Here is an 18,847-nt window from a genome sequence, read left to right on the forward strand (position 1 = left end):
TTTAACACTGCATTCAATTTTTGTAGATTGTAAATTTTTGAAAATGATTAACAAATTGAAGATTTATTTTGTTTGATGACAAGAGAAATAATATACATTTCTTGATATATTTATATATAAATTTATATATTTAATAGTTGAAGTATGCAAAAGAAAATCCGCGAGCGCAGATTCAAATGATGATAGACTCGTATTTATCATCTTATAAATTCGAAGTTCGCATACTTGAGTGGTCCGGTAAATTAAATAAATCTTGAATTAGTTTCAGTTGTTGTTTTTTTTATACAATTGCTAAAGAAATTGTGATCAAAATTTACATAATATCAATTTGTGTATACGTAGAAAATAGGTTTTGCAAAAAAAGATCTTAACTAAGCTAAGCTTTCAAGGAAATTAAATTGGTTACATATTTATACTTCTTAGTTTTTTTTTTTGTTTTTGTTTTTAACTTTTTTTTAAATACTTAAACAATTAAGCCTGGCTTACGAAAAGTTACAACTTTTTGCACATTATCATTACATAATTTTGTTTTTCATTGCCGGAATGAATGAGAAGGTCGAGAATCAGGATTTCTTTTCGCTTTTCGAGTTGTGCAAAACTGAATTAGTTAATAAATAATGATATATTGCCTTCGGACAAACTAAATATAAGATTGAAATTGTATTTATAATCAGCCAAAAAGAAATGTTCAATCAGTTTTGCAATTTTCAAATGCATTCGACGCCACTTGGTGATCGCCTTTCAACTAGGGTGCAGAGTTTCTTTTTTAGGTTTTTCGTTTTCTTTCTTTCATTTACATTTACACATTTATTTTTTAACAATTAGTTCAATTAGCTTTGTGTGCGCTAAAGAGAAGTATACATAAATTTAATCTGCATAAATATGTATGTATATGTATGTATTCTATAAGAGGCGTTATTATTGTTATTGTTGCTTGACAAAGATGTTTGCATGATTTTTGAGATTTAACTAGCCTACAATTAAATAGCAAAACAATAAAAACTTAAGCTGCGAAATTCACATGTTTTGTTTTTTCTTCTTCTTCTTATTCTCTTTGCAACAAATAGAAACAACAATAAAATCGGCTGCTTATTTAAACATTCGTATAGGCACCCGTTGAGCCGGACGAGCCGCCCGTCACATTCGCCGTCATTGGCGCTGATATTGAGGAGCCGGCCCGTGTGCTAACATCCATTTCGGATGCAGTTGTTCCCGCTGCTGCTCCACTTGCAGCTGTCAAACTCTCCAGCTTAAGACGCATCTCCTCCTTGCGTGTCTGCACGCTCAGCAGCTCGTCGCTCAAATCGTTGCACAGGTGCAGCAACGAACTGTTCTGCTCACGTAGACGCTGCAAGAGCTCCGTGGTGCTCGTTTGATTCTGCTTGAAGGACACATGACGCAATGAATCGGTAATTGCTGTTACACGCTTCTCAAAGCTCTCCGCGCTTGGTAGCTGGCCAGCAACTGTTGCTGTTGCCGGTCCAGCAACAGCTGCAGCAGCAGCAGCTACTGTTCCTGCTATCGGCGCCGGGGTCTGTGGCTTGCGATAAACTTCAAAAGCTGAAATGCGTTGTTGCGTCTGCAACGTGATGCGCGCTGTAATAGGCGGCACAAAAGCGGGCGGCGGTGGTGCAGGTGGCAGCGAATGCAGCTGCTGCTCAGCAGCACCAGCAACTGTTGCTGTGGCACTATTGTTGTTGCTACTGCTGCTGCCGCTGCTGTTGTTGTTGTTGTTGTTGCTGCTGTTGTTGCTGGCATCCAGCTGCAAGTGTATAGTGTATTAGTTTAGTTTGTTAAGCCGTTGGGCAAAAGCTACTTGAATTTTGGGATGCATAAATACAGTAGTAAAAAGCTACGGCCAATTGTGAATGCATTTGTGAATTTCATTCAAGTTATATATCGAGATAGATTATGTATCTTTATGTGAAACACTTACAACATTCGCATCGTCGGCAAAGTGCGTGAAATCGGCAAAACCCGTTGAGGTTTGCATATCGAAGCTGGCTTGCGCGGTTATCTTAATTAAAGTTGGGGGTTTATATATAATATATGTATATATATTACAGATTGTTTACAAAAATACGTGAATAAAGAAATTAATATATGTGTGTACTATGGGCAGACGTCTCTCACAAACAAATTTGAGCTTTGAGCTATAAATAAATATAATTCGGTGTACCGAAACAGTTTTATATTATCGCAGAATCAAATGATTCGCAATACAGTGTGTACTCGCTAAAGAAAATATAAAGCTACAAAATCATATATAAAAAAATATATTTGTTTGTTTGTTTTTCTATATTTGATTTCTCAATTCTCGGAATTATATTTGATTTTGATTATTTTGATTTTTTTATAATTTTTTTTTGTTTTAGCAGTTTTCTATTTGAGTGCACACTGTGTTAAAAACTGAAAATATTTGTTAAGAAACACGAGACTTTTGAAAAACTTGTTTAAAAATTAACTTTTAATTATCGCTTTTCAAAAACAAAGAAAAAAGTGAGAGAGAGAGAGAGAGAACGAGGGAAAGAGAAAGGCAATACCATGTGAAACACCCGCAAAGTGAGATTAATGAAAACTTCTTATATTAAATGTAATGCTAAAAGAGTTAACATTCTCTGTAATTTTCAAGTGTCAAATGCTGTTAACCTAATGTTAAGTAAAAGTGAGCACAGAACACTAACATTTGAATGTCTGTTAAATTGGCTGCAATGCTTAATAAACATTAAATGTGTTCAGTTAAGCGCGGATAAACAGTATTTCAATGGCATGTTAAACAACAGACGAGACATATTAACAGTCGTATAACATGGTTTGTGCCTAAGACTGTCAATAGCTGTTAACTAGCTATTAGTAATTGGAACACAACGTTTAAACAGTTTATGGGACATGATTTCGTACTGGACAACAGACAAACAACATACACATATACATATATAGTTCGATTCATTAAAATGACTTGACTCACCTCAGGCTGTTGGGCACCAGCTGCACCAATTTTGAACTTATTCAAATCTAAACTGCTACTGCGTGCATGACGATGAGGGCGTGGCGGCGGCAAAGGCGGTGGCTCCTTCTTGACAGATGATGTGGAGCTCGTTGCATAGCTAGACGGTGGCAATGGCGTCGCCTGGTCTGGTGGCTCACTGAGACCAAGGGAGCCAATACTTGGCTCTCTTTGCGGCGGCGGCGGCAGAGCGCCAATATTATTCTTTGCTGGCAGCTTCTTTGCTTGCGGTCTTTGAATGGCGCGAAGATCGTTGCTTTCCCTTTGAATGTTATGTGTGTTGCTTGTAGTTGATGTTGTTGATGATGACATTGTTGCTGTTGTTAATGTTGTTGTGGTTGCTATGGCTTTGGGGCTGTCCTCGCGCAACACGACAACACCTTCCACATCGGCAATGGACTGTTGACCTGATGGATCGCCTGAAGACGCAATGGCTGTGCCTACAAAGCAGATAATATAATAGATAAACAAATGCAAATCTGTAAATATATATATATATATGGATCTATTAGATAATGTACCTATGGGTGTCACACGTAGAGGCACAGGATGCAAGATTTGAGGATTGGAGCCCACATCCTGGGCAGTGCGTTTCATATCAAACAGAGCTGGTTTTAAACCGGGACTAGAAACGGCAGTAGGGGCAGGTACGCCAGCACCCGTAGCAGCATTAGCTGCAGCTCCAGTTGTTGCATTTGCTCCGCTGGCCGTGGCTGTGGCGTTCGTTGTGGGAGATTCGCTAAATTTCGTCCATTGACTGGCATCGTTCGTTGAGCTAACAGCACCGCCTGCTCCACTTGCTGCTGCTGTTGCTGTTGACTTTTCCACATTTGGGGAATTGGAAATGCTGCGATGCTTAAGCACAGGCGTTGTCACCTCTCGTCTCGAGCTGCTGTTGCTAGCTTGAGAGGAAGTTGAAATGCTGCTCAAATTCATAATGTTTTTATCATTGAGACGTGGCTTGGGCTGCTGTTGCTGCTGTGTGCTGCTAATGATTGTATTGTCTGTGTGCTCATCGTCGTCGTCATCATTCAAATGCAGGAGATCAGCCTCAGGCGGCTCTTGAGGTATGGTTGATGATGTAGAAGCATTTGTCGTTGTCGATTTGGCCAGCACATTCGGATGCAAACAATGGGGTAAACTGCTAGGCAATGGTATATTATTGCGACGGAGGACAACGAGATGCATAGCAGCCGTAAATTCGGATAGACTAAGAGCTCCATCACGCGTCACATCGCACAGCTGCCAAATGTGACGCAGCTCCTCAACGGGTATGCGACTCTTCTCAAAGAAATTGCTGCAAAACAAAGAATAAGATAACATTACTTGATTACATAGAGATATCAAAGCTTACCGCGCTGCCTGCCCGGATAGCAGGCCATGCGGATCTCGTTGTACCGCTCTAAATTGTTTATTATAATATTCGCGCTGTTCCGGAGTGATTTGATATAGAGTAATCAATTCACTTTCGTTGTCCTCATCATCGCTGCTATGACGATCGGAAGATTCCTCCTCGGTGCCCAGCAGCTGGCGGTGCTCATCTCCTAGCAATCCTTGCCACAGCGTATCCTGCGCCCAAGGACGCTCTGCGACACTGTTTGTGGGCGTTGGACTGTCACTATTTGTACTCCACGCTTCCGGTGAGCCACGTCGACGCTGTGATTAGATAAATATGATATTTATATTTAAGATATATAAGATAAGATAACAGATAAGCTATACGTACAGGTTCGCGGCTGCTGCTGCTGCTGACGACACCAACAGCCTCCGCATTGGCCAGCTCATCGAAATCGCCGCCGCAGCTAGATTCGTTTTGCTCCACTTCAGAATCAGTGCTTGGCACATCCGATGTATCCTGCAGCTGCTCCAGCTGCTGTTGATGTTGTTGCTGCTGAGAATTGCGACGCAGCGAATTGCGGCGATCATTTGTAGGAGGCGGCGGCAAGGCACCCAAACCATTCTCACAGGCAATCGTTGAAGTTGTTGCCGCTTCTTTCCACCCAAAATGCGGCAAGGGCAATGGCACAGTGGCTGCTATAAGCTCCTGACGCAATGGCACAGCCGCTTGGTGAGCGGCAATTAGCTTAAGGCATGAATAAAACTGAGCACGAGAGATGTGCAAAGCAGTGGAAGGAATGCCAGCCAAAGCCGTGATCTATTAAACAATATATACACATTAATTAAGACATCAAACAAACAATTTATTGGACCTACCTCAATGACTGTCTCGTTGGCAATGTCCGCAGAGCGAAAGAGTTCAGTTGCCTTTAACATGGGCACCTTACTGCTGCTTTCCACATCACAGCATTGAAACAGCTCACTATAGAAACGTGTCTCGGGCTCTGTGAGTGTTACCTCCTCCATCGTCAAACAACTTGTTGAGGGTCTTATTACTATTTGGTATCAAGCTAGCCACGCCCCAGGCCAGGCAACAATTCTATTTGTTTATATATCAGCTTTACTGCTAGCTCAGCTGTGCTGTGCCTCCCCCCACTTTGCGCTTCGGCTTCGTTTGACGTCGCGTCAGCGTAGGTGGAAAAACGGGGCTCCAAATTGAAAGACGATTCGAACAGCAAAATCCAACAGCAGCAGCAACGTTTTGCTTTAGCTTGCGCCAGCTAATTTTGTTCACACATTTAATGCATGCCGCAAGGCTTTGGCAGCGAAATTTCTTCAATTTGCCAATTGGTCTTATTTCAACGGCTCAAATTTGTCTAATCAATAGTAAATTTTACACGAAATTTTCGCAAACTGTTGTGCACTGTGGTGGCACTATCATCGATAGCAGCTGAAGATGGTCGATAAGTGTGTACCCGTGACTAATCAACAGTAACGATTACTTAAGGTTTACACGAAATGCCAAGCAGAACACATTCTGCAATCTGATTAGATGAGCTATTCGATTATTCTTTATTGGTGTATATGACCATATTTTATTGTGTCTGTGTGAACAATAGCAAATCTCACTTAAAACTTCGTAATATAGGTTTCAAAATATAATAATAAATATTGTATGTTCAATTGGGTGAACTTGTATCAAGCCGCGAGACATGTGATCGAATTGATATTCAAATTATTTTTGGGTACGTCCATCGTCCACCCCTATCAATAACATCGATAACAGCGAAGTTTGTTATTGTCCGTCTAGGCGATTGCAACGCAATTCAGTGTTTAAATTTTTAAACAAAGATTTTCAGTGCCTAAGGAAGTTATAGATTTAGTGTTACATATATAAGTTAGGTAAACATGTTCTCACGCAAAAGGCCAGAGCAACCTAAGCGCCGACAGCACGATTTATCACAGGTATGAAACTAAGACAAACACCAACAATTTGTCTATTTACAAATATGAGTCATGGACTTCCCTCTCCTCTCCTTTTGCATTTATAGTTCGGTTTGACGGAAATTCCAGATGACTTTGATCCAAGCGCTGGCTATGGAGATGATGATGGAGGTGATAGCGATTTGGAGGCTGAGCTGGCGGCTATTACCGGGGGCGGTGGCCCAAAGCCCAAAGCAAAGTCCAAGCCGAAATTATTGCCCAGCAGCGATTTAGATAAAATGATTGCGGATAGCTTGCGTGATGTCAGCGATGATGATGATGATGAGGCATTAGAGAACGATAGCGACTTACTTGGTGAACTGCATGGCATAACAGGCGTGGAGGAAGAGGTGGAGGAACAGCCAACTCCGACTGCAGCAGCTTCTGAGGAAGCAGAGCCCGTGCAGACGTTTTTGCCTACTACTACAGTTGATACATTGTCCATCATCAAACAGCGATTGGATATGTATAAACAAGCTGAGGCGAATGCCAAGGCTGCCGGTGAATCTGGAAAAGCTCGACGCTTTGCCAGAGGTTTGAAAACGTTGCAGGATTTGCTGAAACAGTCGGCAGCAGGCAAAAGCATCAATGTCGATGACATTCCACCAGAGGTGAGCGTGAAGCCAGTGGGCGGAGAGGGAGGAACGGCAGTTGCTGCAACCGAAGCCCAACCAGAGGAACCAGAGCAACCAAAGCTGCCCACACGTGCCGCTCCAGCGCTACCCACGCCGACCACGCCTCCAGCTTCAGTGGCAACTGCATCTGACGCGCCCGCAAATCCTCTGGTCTCTCAAATGCGCAGTCGACAAAGCGAATACAAGGCAGCTGCATTGCAGGCCAAGCGCAGTGGAGACATAGCTGCTGCAAAACAGTTTCTGGGCGTGGTCAAGCAGTTCGATGTGGTGGTGAAGATGTGTGAAGATGGCCAGGAGGTAGATCTAAGTGATATGCCGCCGCCGCCTGGGGAGTTTCTAGCATTTATGGCCAAAATGCAGGAGGGAGCAGCAGCAGCAGCAGCAGCAGCAGCACCAGAATCCGAGCCAGAGCCTACTCCAGCTGCAACTCCTGCTGCTCCGCCAGCCGCTGCAGCTGAAGCCACAACAATGCTGGAGGCACTGCAGCAACGTTTGGCCAAATACAAGTCTGTGGAGGAGGCTGCCAAAGCAGAGAATAATACAAGCAAAGCGCGTCGGTTTGGACGCATTGTCAAGCAGTACGAGGATGCAATAAAGCAATACAAGGCTGGCCGACCTGTGGCTTATGAGGAGCTGCCAGTGCCGCCAGGATTTGGACCATTGCCCACAGGTGAATCAGCACCTGCTGCAGCCACAGCTGCAACTCCACCTGATCCAACACCCCCAACATCGCCTGCCACAGCAAGCACCACACCTGGCAGCTCAGCCGCAGCTACGCCCACAGTGGCAAGAAAAGCGCCAACGCCTCCACAGCCAAAGGAGTTAACCACACGCACCTCCGGCAATCATCAGAAAAGTAATCTAGCCGAGCAGCAAATGAAATTGTTGCTGGAGCGCCAAAAGGAGTTCAAAGTGGCGGCCCTAGCTGCAAAGAAAGCGGGTGAGATCGATCAGGCCAAGGAATATCTTAAGATCTTCAAAGGATTCGATTCACTGCTAAATGCGGCGAGCAGCGGCCTGCCCGTGGATCTCAGCACGGCAAGTCGAGCAAGATTCAATTAATCCTTTGATAATATTTTTATATGTTGTTATATTTATAGCTGCCTGTTCCACCCTCTCAACGCGACAACTTGGAAGCATCCTTTGCCATTGTCTCAACCGAAGACTGTGATCCAAATGATGACATATGCGAGATTGGTGTGCGCATCGAGGAGCAGCTGGCCAAGCAGCTGATGATGTGCAAGAATACACGAGACCATCACAAAGCCATGGGCGACATAGCCGGCATGAATCGATTTGAGAATCTCGCATTGACCGTGCAAAAGGATTTGGATTTGGTGCGCTATTCGAAGCGCAAGAATCAAACACTGCCGAAATTCCATTATGAGAAACGTTCCTTTAACATTGTCCATTGCAACACGGATCTGACGGACAACGAACTAGAAATTGTTGTTGTGCGGGGCATCAACTACAACGTGGCCAATCCCAAGGATGTGGACACCTATGTTCGCGTTGAATTTCCGTTATTGAATGTAAATTTTGAGATATTTCTGATTGTCGCTTTTTAATACCTTTTTTTCTGCTGCTGCAGGATGAAGCCTTCAGAACGAAAACGAATGTGATCAAGGATACGGACAGTCCCGACTACGACGAGCGCTTTAAGGTGGATATCCAGCGCGGCAATCGTCAATTTCAACGTATCTTCAGAAGACATGGCGTCAAATTCGAGATCTACTCGAGAGGGTAAGTTTGAGAGCTTTCAGTTGTTAACATCAAGCATAATATTGAGCACTATATAATAACTATTAAATCGTACTAATGCCTAACGCATTTGCTTATCAATTAACCAAGGTGAAGAGAGAATAAACCAAGTAGAAACTCATTGAACTGCGTCGAAAATAACTTGCACGCGACATTCTCTAATAGTATACATATACTCCAAATGTGGGCTTAAAGCTATAGCTATGATAAATCCTAGATATTTAGACAAACTCCTGTATATTTTGAATGCTGTAAATCTTCTCATGCCGTCTAAATTTGCAATCAGTAGTTCTTTAATGCGAACAATTATTTGTAGTAGAATTAAAATTTTTCACGTATTGAGATTCGCCTATAGAAATCAAATATGGTGTTATACATTTATATTTAATAATCAAGTTACAATTCAATTTAATATAATAAAAAATACATTTTTGAGTTGAAGACGTTCAATTGACCCGCCAACTTTTAGTATTTTTTTCACTTTGGTATATTTCGAGTTATATACGGTATTTAGGCTTAGTATTTCCCCCTATATGAATTTGCATTGATTAGCACTTATTAGCAAGTTATCATTCAAATTGGATTTTATTTTCATGTTAACAAATTCTAATTAGAGTGACTTTTCACAAATTTTTTTCGGTATATTTGTGCGCATTTTTGTGCACATTATCCTGGCGCAATTGCCAAGCTAATGTAAGTTTCTAACAGCAACTGCTAAAGAATAACGGTTGCTGTTAATAATAGAAAGAGCGCTCTACAGGTGTTAACCATCAATTTAAAATGCCGTTAGAGAATGTTGTTTATTAGAAGCAGAAAATAAGTTGATTTAGATATTTATCATTTTTATTAATTTCGTAGAGCTTTGCCTAGTTTTGAGTCTGCTTTCCACATTTCCATTGTTTCAATACATTGAAAATCCATAAATCAAATGATTTTTAATACAAAAAATTATGTTTTACGAATTCTTACGCCACAAATTCCATTCCAAAACGCGCTCAATGCTACGCTCAATGCTAAACAAAACAAAAAAAAAACATAAATAAAATAATAGCTGCAGTATTGATTGTTGTGGACTAAGTCGTAAACTGCCCATATGTTGTTTCAGAGGATTTCTACGATCCGATATATTGATTGGCACAGTAAATGTGAAGCTGCAGCAGCTGGAAACCAAGTGTGATATACACGATACCTACGATGTAAGTTGACCTTAACATGTATAGAGATATACCTTTAAACTATAGTTGATCTTCTTTATGTTTAGCTAATGGATGGTCGCAAACAGGTGGGCGGCAAGCTGGAGATCAAGGTGCGTGTACGTAATCCCATATTGACTAAACAAATGGAGCACATCGATGAGAAGTGGCTAGTCCTTGATGCCGAAGCCTGAGCACAGCCGAAACTGGATTTCTCCCATTATAAGATCATCACACAAACGACTGGTCATATTTCTATATATATATATATATAATATCTTGTACTTTAATGCAACAACAAAAGTTTGATGTGTTTACTGCTTACACACACACACGTTATGTACTATATATGTATATACATACATACATATATATATATATATTTGTATAAATCTTTTATGTATATGAGATATTTGTATATGGATCAAGGCGCAGTCGCTGCTCTGAAGAAAATTGTTGTGCCCCAAATTTGTACGAGGGTTGTCAGAAAAATCGCCGTCTTTTATATGAAATATTTGAAAAAAAAAATTAAAAATTTAAATATTGTTAAACTTCTAATGAATATAGAACAAAATACAAATATTAATTTATTTTAATTGAATAAAGGGAAGTAAATTGATATATTGAACTTTGGAAAAATAAAAATATATATAAATTAGTTTCAATCACACATAATTTATATATTTTGTCAGATCGGCAACTTTTCGGAGCTCCTTGTAAACAGTTCTTAGCCAAAAGTAGAAGAGAAATTTTTGTTGGATAGAACAGCGCGCGCCTTGCGGCCAAGCAAAGCCTGATTATGTTTCAACTAATATATGCACGATATGTTATTACTATATATATGTAAATGTCTTGTTAAAGTTGTTTGCTAAATTATAACTCCAGATATTCGACTATTTGCGAGAAGGCGCTGCGCTCATTGAAAACATCGACGCCGCGCACCTTGTAGAAACCTGCAATAGGAAACATCAAATTATCTATAGATCGTATAAGTAGTATAAATATATGTACCATTCACGCTGCTATTCCCGCCTGGCGCATACTGGAAAGATGGATAGGGCAAATGCCAGCCCTGGGAGATGTGCAGCCAATCGGAGCCGGCACGCTCCCTAAACCAGACCTCGTAGCTCTTCTGGCATTGAGTGGATCGCGTCTGTTCGCTCCACCTGATGAACACCTCACTCTTTGTCACTTCTAGGATCTCCAATTGTTGGGGCCGCTTCAACTTCGGCCAGGCTGCCGAACAGACACGCAACAGCATCAGCCAAGGTAGCGGCAGGTGGGCGGAGTTGACAACCAGTTCGCTATTGTACTGCCAAATGGGGCCCGTTTCGTAGAGCCTAGGTGTTTGCACCCTTCGCATAGCCTCCCTTAATGTAGCGTTTGGATAAGCTGGGCTGCCTGCCTGTTGCCACACCTGGACGGGATCGGTGCTATGCGGCACCAGCAGCTCGGTAATGAAGGCCGATTCATTGGCAATGGACATATTGAGAGTGTATTTGTGATGATAGGCCGTTAGCTGTGGACCCGCCTGCTCGGGGCTGAGGAATATGGTGGCCATATACTGGGCCACGCCGTTGCCCGAGATGCTGCGCAACACCTGCACACTATGCTTGCTATCCATGTTGACCAGCTCCAGGTCGGCGGCCCGTGTTCCCAGCTTGGCCAACATGCCAAGCGCCGCATAGACAGGCTTCTGCACAAACTGCGAATGCGGTGGCTGCGTCTCATTCATGCGAAAGTGCGCCAATAAGGTGCTGAAAACAATCATTATTGCTAAGTCAATTATTATCTGAATCATTATTAATATTATTGTAACTTCATTATTATCGTTATCATAAATAACATGATCATCATTGCATTAAAATTTAATTCTTATTTAAACAAAGAGCATTAGAATTATTTTTACATTAAATATGCTTTAAAAATTAACTTAATAATACTACTTAATATTTAAATATTAACTAACACTCAGCACCAAAATAACTCAACTGCACTCCATTATCCACCAAACGCCACAAAACCAGAAATGAGACTGACCAGAGGCTGCAGCTGCGCGCCTTTTATAGGCACAAATTTCACTCAATATGGAAATTTCACTCACTTCGCTCATGGAGTTTTTTTTTCGGAGTTAACTTCGGCGCTCGATCAGTGAGTAAATGAGTGCATTGGAGATGTAAGTTGAGCAAAAAATTTTTAGAGATGACATTATAATGGCATAAGCCAGCTTGAATATATATTTGATTTATATACATTGTTATATATATATATATATATATATATATATATATATATATATATATATATATATATATTGTTCGAACTAATACTGTTTTGTAACTATACCTACTATTTGGAACTAGTACTAATATTTTGAACTAGTTGAAGTCAATGCTACTATTAGGAACTAGATGGAACCAGATAGAGTATTTTGAACTAGTATTCCTATAATGAATAAAACTGAATTATAACTATTTGCACTTACTACTGACTCATTCGAATTATAGCCCATACATACGCACTTAAGCAATAACTCCAATAATTGGATCTAGTTCTACTCACCGCTGACTGAATTCGTATGGGTGATAGCTGAGAAATGCATTATCATGGCTAAGGGATTCCAGTTGGGCCAACACTCCGCCGGCGAGCTTCGCCTGCCAGTGTTGCATGACTGTGGCAATTAAAGTGGCTGCATAACGCACATCCGACTGGAAGTCGCGTGGCGTGTCCCAGCCAGCAATGGGATCTGCCTCGCTGCAAGTAGAAGAACAGATAATTGAAGCTGCAGAAGATTGGAATTTGGCTGCACTCACTCATTGGCCACCGGCAGCTGCTGCAGCTGCGGATAGTCATGGTAGATCTTTGTGAGCAGCGCTAGAGAACCATTTAGAATCTCTGTGGCGCTCCCATCGATACCCTTGCGATGATAGCTGAGTATATCGATGGGGCACTTGGCCAGCTGCTGATTGCACACTTCGAGCAGCTCCCAGCAAAGCGGATGACGTTGCTCCGACTTGAAGAGGCCTGCGGGCCCGCGCAAGGCACGATAAAGCTGCTTGGATTTGCGCCTGCCGCCCGCTTTGCTCAGTCCCCGCCTCACAGCTTGAACGTACTCCAAATAGGAGCCGGAAGTGAAGTTGATTCGATTATAATTGAGCAGATCCGGTTCGTTCCAGGTCTCATAGCGCCAGCTGGAAAGGCGAGCAGCGCCATGACGAGCTGAAGGTGCAAGCGAAATGTAGAGATTAGCAGAGTTAGTTAGACGTGGATAGTTAATCCACAGGCTCACCCAATTGATGGTTGATGATGCTTTTAACAAAGTTCTCCCAGAGAAACCAGTTCCGTTCCGGATTCGCCGTGAACACATCACCAGGATTGGCCATAAATTCCAGTACGGGCGACAGATGCAGCTCCTGCAGCATATCCACAAATCTATCAAACTTCTCATAATCATATTGCGGCACACCCTCCGTGCTGTACTCCAAGAACTGCACCAGCTCCAACAGCCAATGGATGCGAATGTGTGTAATCGCCCCAATTGGCAAGGCTCCAATCAGACGCAGATGCAGCTGCATTGAAGGCGCCTCTAGGGCCTCGCTTATGCCTTTGTAATTAATATCGCCAGCTGGACAGAAGCCGACGCCCGTCCAGAAGTGGGGCAATGGATGATAGACGACATCACTGCTGGTATAGTGGGCGTGGCTGGGCAGCACTGTCAGCGGCAGCAGCAGCAGCAACAGCCGCCACATTGCGTTGACTATTTCAATGGAAATTACAAAATTATTTACTAATTATTTTTCGATTAATTTAGTTTTGTTGATTATTTTGTGCTCTGATTTGCTGCTGATGTGTTGATAAGAGCTGCGCCCCTTGCACAGTGTTTCTGTATCTGTTGCCTTTGGCCGTTGACCACGGCCTTGTCGTGACGTCACAAGCAGCGGCTGAGGCAGAGCCAGCGCAGCGGCAGAGCGGCAATAGCAAAGCAATAGCAGCGTAGAGACAGCAGCGCAGCAGCAGCAGCAGAGGCAGACAGCGCACAGCGGCAGCAAAGCAACAGCGTGCCAGTTTCACAGTTAATCCCCTTTTCCAAAGAAAGAGCAGAAAAAGGAAGACAGCAAAAAAATGGGAAAAAACATTTTGCCGGCGCGCCGCATTGATTGAGCATTGCAATCGCTCTCATTAGGGGTGGAAAAAATGTGCCGAGCCGTCACTTGGCACGAGGCGTTCGTATCTACATCGCATCTCTTCTGTGCGCCCTCGTTTTGGGGGAGTGCAAGGTGTGACAAATAATATGTGTTTTATGATTGTGTGCGGGTGATAATACGAGCAGCAATTACATGCCGTATTTGAGGGTTAGTTATTGCAGTTATGTATAGAGATATTAAATGCTTACCAGGATTTACACGTATTTAAGCGCAACATGGCGACTGCTGAAAGTGGATAACGAAAATTTATGAGTTTTTAATTAATTTGACGGGGAGCTTTGCCTAATTAATTTAAATTGCCGTTAAGCTTAATCTAAGATAAACAGATTTGTAAGCTATTTCTTGTTTAATTAATTTTGATTTGATTAAAAATATTCTTATTTAATTTGATTTCAGGTCTTTTCGTAGTTTTCTATAGTAATTAATATTTTTATAAGTGATTTGTTTGTAAACCAGATTAGAAAAGCTGCTCTCCTAATATTTTTATTTCATTGGGAATTTTTCATTCCGATTTTTGTAATTGTTTGCTACTCTTCTAACCTTCTTCACTATCTCCAAAGATTTAGTTCTATTTATTATGCCGTGATGTCAAAAGACCTCAATCGATACTTATCGATTTTTATGATATATGCCATATAGTAAAATAGTTTCAATTGTGGTCAAGTTTTCATTGATGGGGAAAGTATTTGTTCATATAATGGCAGACGATTTGTTGTAATGGAGCCATTAGATGGTAATGCGAGCTGAAGCCAGCCAATAAATTTATCCTTAGGCCCACAGGTATACAGCAGCTCAGTTCTACTTCAACTTATAGTTGCATTCCTCAGCTGTAGCCATGAAGATCCTGCAGGATTTAGAGGGCGTAGCCAGGCCAACGCAACTGTGTGCCCTGTTGCCCTTCTTCAATGGCAATCAGGCAGATAATTTCAGCATTAGTGCGACGGGTAAACTTTATGGACGTGTTATAGCGTTGATCCTGCTGGTCAGTTCGGTTATATTCTGCCAGGACGTATTGTTCGCCTCAGAGAATTACAAGCTGATGGTCCATTCGCAAGGCGAAACGGAGGACATCAACAGGACCATTGAAACGCTCTTCTGCATCGTTAGTTATACGATAATTGTGATATCCAGTGTTTTGAATGCCTCCAAACACTTTCGTACCATACGAGACCTCTCCATGCTCGATGGCTATCTCGAGGCGCATGGCTATACGGGTAGCTATAGCTGTCGATATCTGGGCAGCCTATTGATCTTCGCCTCGGCGAGCGTTGTGGTGGTCGCCTTCTATTATATACACTATCTGAGCGAGATTGAAGTGAGGAGGCAGTGCATCTTAATGTGGATCTATAGCCTGCAGATGCTCTACTCCTGCATGTTTGCCATCTATCTGCGCATCGTACTCAAATGCCTGGCATTGAGAATCGAATTCCTTAATGCACGACTCGAGCAGTTCACGCAAAAGGATCGCGAGCAATATATTAAGGACGATTGGTGTGAATTATCGAATCTTATCGAGATCCTTTGCAAATTCCGTTACATAACGGAGAACATAAATTCGGTAACGGGCGTCGCTTTACTTTTCTTCTTCGGCTTCTCATTCTACACGGTGACCAATCAGAGCTATTTGGCCTTCTCCACGTTGACGACGCCCGATCAACTGCGCAAGGAGCACGACACGATGGGCTTGTCCTGCGCCTGGGTCCTGGCAGAGACAGCCATAATGACAGTCATATGCAGCTCCTTCGATTGCCTGGCCTCCGAGGTGAGTGTGAATATGTAATCATATACACATGAATATTCATATACATATAAACGGAGTTTGAATAGTTATATTAGTGAACTTAAATTCATTCATGAATACTATGAATATCTATTCATGTTTTAAGTGAGTGCTAAAGATGACTGAATATATACAAGGTATTAAGATGCCTATACATATTTATACCATATTACAATCGAATTCAGAGTCTTTGTACAGCATAATTCCCTATTCATGAGTGTATTTGAATCAATATAAGATAAATAATCAAGAAGATGCAAATATTTGTAGAATCTATTTGCTTAAATTAAATTGATAATTTTCTATATGCATGAATACTTGCTTATTTAGTCATGAATGTATTCATATTCAATTAACATTTTTTATAAACGCATTCAAATAATTATTTATGAATATATTGAAAATAATTCATGGGTGCATTCATAACTAATAATGAATACATTCACTAAACATTCACAAACTTATAATTGTTTGTGAATGTTTAGTGAATGTATTCATTATTAGTTATGAATGCACCCATGAATTATTTTCAATATATTCATCTATCTATCTTTACATTTGTTTCGATTGAGTTGAATAATTCTATGAATGCACTCACAATTAATTATGAGTGCATTCACGCCCACTCGCGTATACATAAATACATATATATTATATAAATAATGCACATTGCTAGATATTGAATTTCCAATCCCAATTGTCATTGACATCCAAAATAATTACCTTAATGGACTCCTGTTTGCCCGGCGCCTGTGTTAGCTGTGTTGATAAGGCTTTCATATTCGAATCAAGATAAGGCCGAGTGCGTTTCAATCGCTGTTCCACTTGACCAATGTGCAGCTAGTTAGCCATATTACATATTTTATTGACAGTTTGCCATTGGCAATGAGTCCAAATAGTTGGGTAATTGAAATGGCATCGCATAAGGAGCTGCGGCATCCACAATTGAATCCGCGCCGGATTAGGCCGATGCATCAGGCGTTCGTAAGGCCAACAGAGCCTGCTACTACCATCTCATCGAATCCCGTTTTCGAGGACATTCATACCATACTGTCCGTATTGAAGGCAAGTGGTCTGCTGCCCATCTATGAGCAGTTGTCCAGCTTTGAGCTGGGTCCACCCACCAAGACGAATGAGTTCTATTCGTTCTTTGTGCGAGGTGTGGTGCACGCCTTGACCATCTTCAACATCTATAGCTTAATGACGCCCAATTCGGCTAAGCTGTTCATTTCGCTAAGGGAGACGGATAATGTGAATCAATGGATCGAACTGCTGCTCTGCATATTCACCTATACGCTCAGTGAGTTGAGAGTAGAATAGGGAAGTGTTCCACTCTAAACACATCCTTCTACATTCTTCCTTAGCTGTTTTCGTGTGTGCACGCAATACAAAGTGCATAATACAAATCATGAACGAGATCCTGAAGCTGGACCAGGAGGTGCTACGGCAATTTGGCATTGCTCTGAGCAACCATTGCAATTTCTCGATTAAGTTTTTAGTTCTTATTGCTGCCTGCCAGGCATATATAATCTTTCTACGTATTAACGCTTTGAGTGGGATTGTCTCGCCCACCACGTACATCCTGATTGGCTTCTATGCTATACAGAATGGTTTGACAGCCACCTATATAGTCTTTGCCTCGGCTCTGCTGCGCATCGTTTGCATTCGCTTTCAGTTTGTGAATCAACTGCTAAATGGATACGCCTACAATCGACTGTTGGGCAAGACTCCTCGCCAGCTGCAGTTGCATATGGATAAATTCCCCGAGGATTCACTCTACATTTATCGCACACACAATCGGCTATTGCGCATTTACAAGAGCATCAACGAGTGCTGCAGTTTGATTATCGTTTGCTTTCTGGGCTACTCCTTTTATACGGTGACCACCAATTGGTATAATCTCTTCGTGCAGATCACCAGCAACAAGGGCGTCATCTCCTCACACATCATGCAATGGTGCTTGGCCTGGCTTTGCCTGCACACCTCGCTCTTAACTCTACTGTCGCGCAGCTGTGGTGCAACGACGTACGAGGTGCGTAGAGTTCAACAAAAAGCGCTTAACAATCAAAATAACGAACTAACGATGAAGATTACTCGATACCTTACTCGATACTCAGTATTAGTGATGTGCAATTGATTATCGTTAAGCTATTGTATAAGAATGAATTAGTGAACTTTTTCAGTGATCAAGCGAGCAAGATAGTGGTTACTTTTTGTTGAACTTGTTCAATAAGCGAAGAACAATTTAGTTCAATTGATCATAAACGACACGAAGTTCAGCTATTCATATGAACTTTTTAGTGATATAACTGACATTCGAAATTCCTCATACTGTTGAACCAGTGATAATTGTGTGTGCAAATAATCAATTGAATTTATTAATCAAACCAAGAATATCTCTATCTATTGTAGGCTAATACTACATCCCAAATATTGGCGCGCGTATACGGCAAGAGCAAGGAATTTCAAAATATCGTAAGTAACTACACTACATATATATAATTCCTACATCTATACTTAGACAGCTAACTACTTATATAAACAGATTGACAAGTTTCTAACTAAGAGCATTAAACAGGAGGTACAATTTACGGCATATGGTTTCTTCGCCATAGACAACTCAACACTCTTCAAGGTTGGACCAATTTCTTATGTCCACTTTGATACTTTAATATTTCATAAACTATTTTCAGATCTTTTCAGCTGTTACGACATATTTGGTTATTTTAATTCAATTCAAACAGCTGGAGGACTCGAAATTGGAGGAACAAGAAACCGCTTAAATTTCCATTTATATACTGTTTAATTTTATTAGGTATATATTTATTATCATTACAAAATCTTACGTCAAATGAACTAATTGCATATATTGACTTATATATATATATACTTATTAGTTCGACACATCAAGCACACAAATACATGAACAAAAAAATGCATTATTT

At 41.4% G+C, this 18,847-nt stretch overlaps 4 protein-coding genes across 7 annotated transcripts; 2 read left to right on the top strand and 2 right to left on the bottom strand.

Moving 5' to 3' along the window:
- Positions 1–348: 348 nt before the first annotated feature.
- On the bottom strand, positions 349–5,851 carry LOC111602444 (ralBP1-associated Eps domain-containing protein 1). The gene is made up of 7 exons (XM_023319502.2): positions 5,222–5,851; positions 4,734–5,162; positions 4,362–4,663; positions 3,529–4,304; positions 2,969–3,447; positions 1,933–2,017; positions 349–1,674 (listed from the first exon to the last, which is right to left on the bottom strand). Exons 1-7 carry the CDS (start codon positions 5,369–5,371, stop codon positions 1,094–1,096), a joined length of 2,802 nt encoding a protein of 933 aa, XP_023175270.2. The 5' UTR covers positions 5,372–5,851; the 3' UTR covers positions 349–1,093.
- Positions 5,852–5,950: 99 nt separating this feature from the next.
- Positions 5,951–10,211, top strand: LOC111602443 (coiled-coil and C2 domain-containing protein 1-like). Of its 2 annotated transcripts, none has more exons than XM_023319500.2 (6): positions 5,951–6,310; positions 6,397–8,001; positions 8,064–8,495; positions 8,555–8,706; positions 9,776–9,920; positions 9,986–10,211. In XM_023319500.2, the coding sequence occupies exons 1-6, from the start codon at positions 6,254–6,256 to the stop codon at positions 10,109–10,111; spliced, it is 2,517 nt and encodes an 838-aa protein (XP_023175268.2). In that variant the 5' UTR covers positions 5,951–6,253; the 3' UTR covers positions 10,112–10,211. The 2 variants fall into 2 exon arrangements, with proteins under 2 accessions (XP_023175268.2, XP_023175269.2); XM_023319501.2 differs by having other exon boundaries at positions 9,830–9,920.
- A 342-nt stretch (positions 10,212–10,553) lies between these two features.
- On the bottom strand, positions 10,554–13,913 carry LOC111602469 (alpha-L-iduronidase). Its single transcript, XM_023319530.2, has 5 exons — positions 13,207–13,913; positions 12,731–13,136; positions 12,480–12,671; positions 10,929–11,674; positions 10,554–10,870 (listed from the first exon to the last, which is right to left on the bottom strand). Exons 1-5 carry the CDS (start codon positions 13,664–13,666, stop codon positions 10,791–10,793), a joined length of 1,884 nt encoding a protein of 627 aa, XP_023175298.2. The 5' UTR covers positions 13,667–13,913; the 3' UTR covers positions 10,554–10,790.
- An 863-nt stretch (positions 13,914–14,776) lies between these two features.
- On the top strand, positions 14,777–18,716 carry LOC111602494 (gustatory and pheromone receptor 32a). Of its 3 annotated transcripts, XM_023319563.2 has the most exons (5): positions 14,777–14,855; positions 14,937–15,884; positions 18,315–18,377; positions 18,448–18,537; positions 18,596–18,716. In XM_023319563.2, exons 1-5 carry the CDS (start codon positions 14,853–14,855, stop codon positions 18,683–18,685), a joined length of 1,194 nt encoding a protein of 397 aa, XP_023175331.2. In that variant the 5' UTR covers positions 14,777–14,852; the 3' UTR covers positions 18,686–18,716. The 3 variants fall into 3 exon arrangements, with proteins under 3 accessions (XP_023175331.2, XP_030079221.1, XP_023175332.1); XM_030223361.1 differs by having other exon boundaries at positions 14,777–15,884; XM_023319564.2 differs by lacking the exons at positions 14,777–14,855; positions 14,937–15,884 and adding an exon at positions 17,204–17,934.
- Positions 18,717–18,847: the final 131 nt, after the last annotated feature.

The sequence above is a fragment of the Drosophila hydei genome, unplaced genomic scaffold, assembly GCF_003285905.1.
Source record: "Drosophila hydei strain 15085-1641.00,03,60 unplaced genomic scaffold, DhydRS2 tig00000172-arrow-pilon, whole genome shotgun sequence".
In the NCBI taxonomy this organism is placed as follows: Eukaryota; Metazoa; Arthropoda; class Insecta; order Diptera; family Drosophilidae; genus Drosophila; species Drosophila hydei.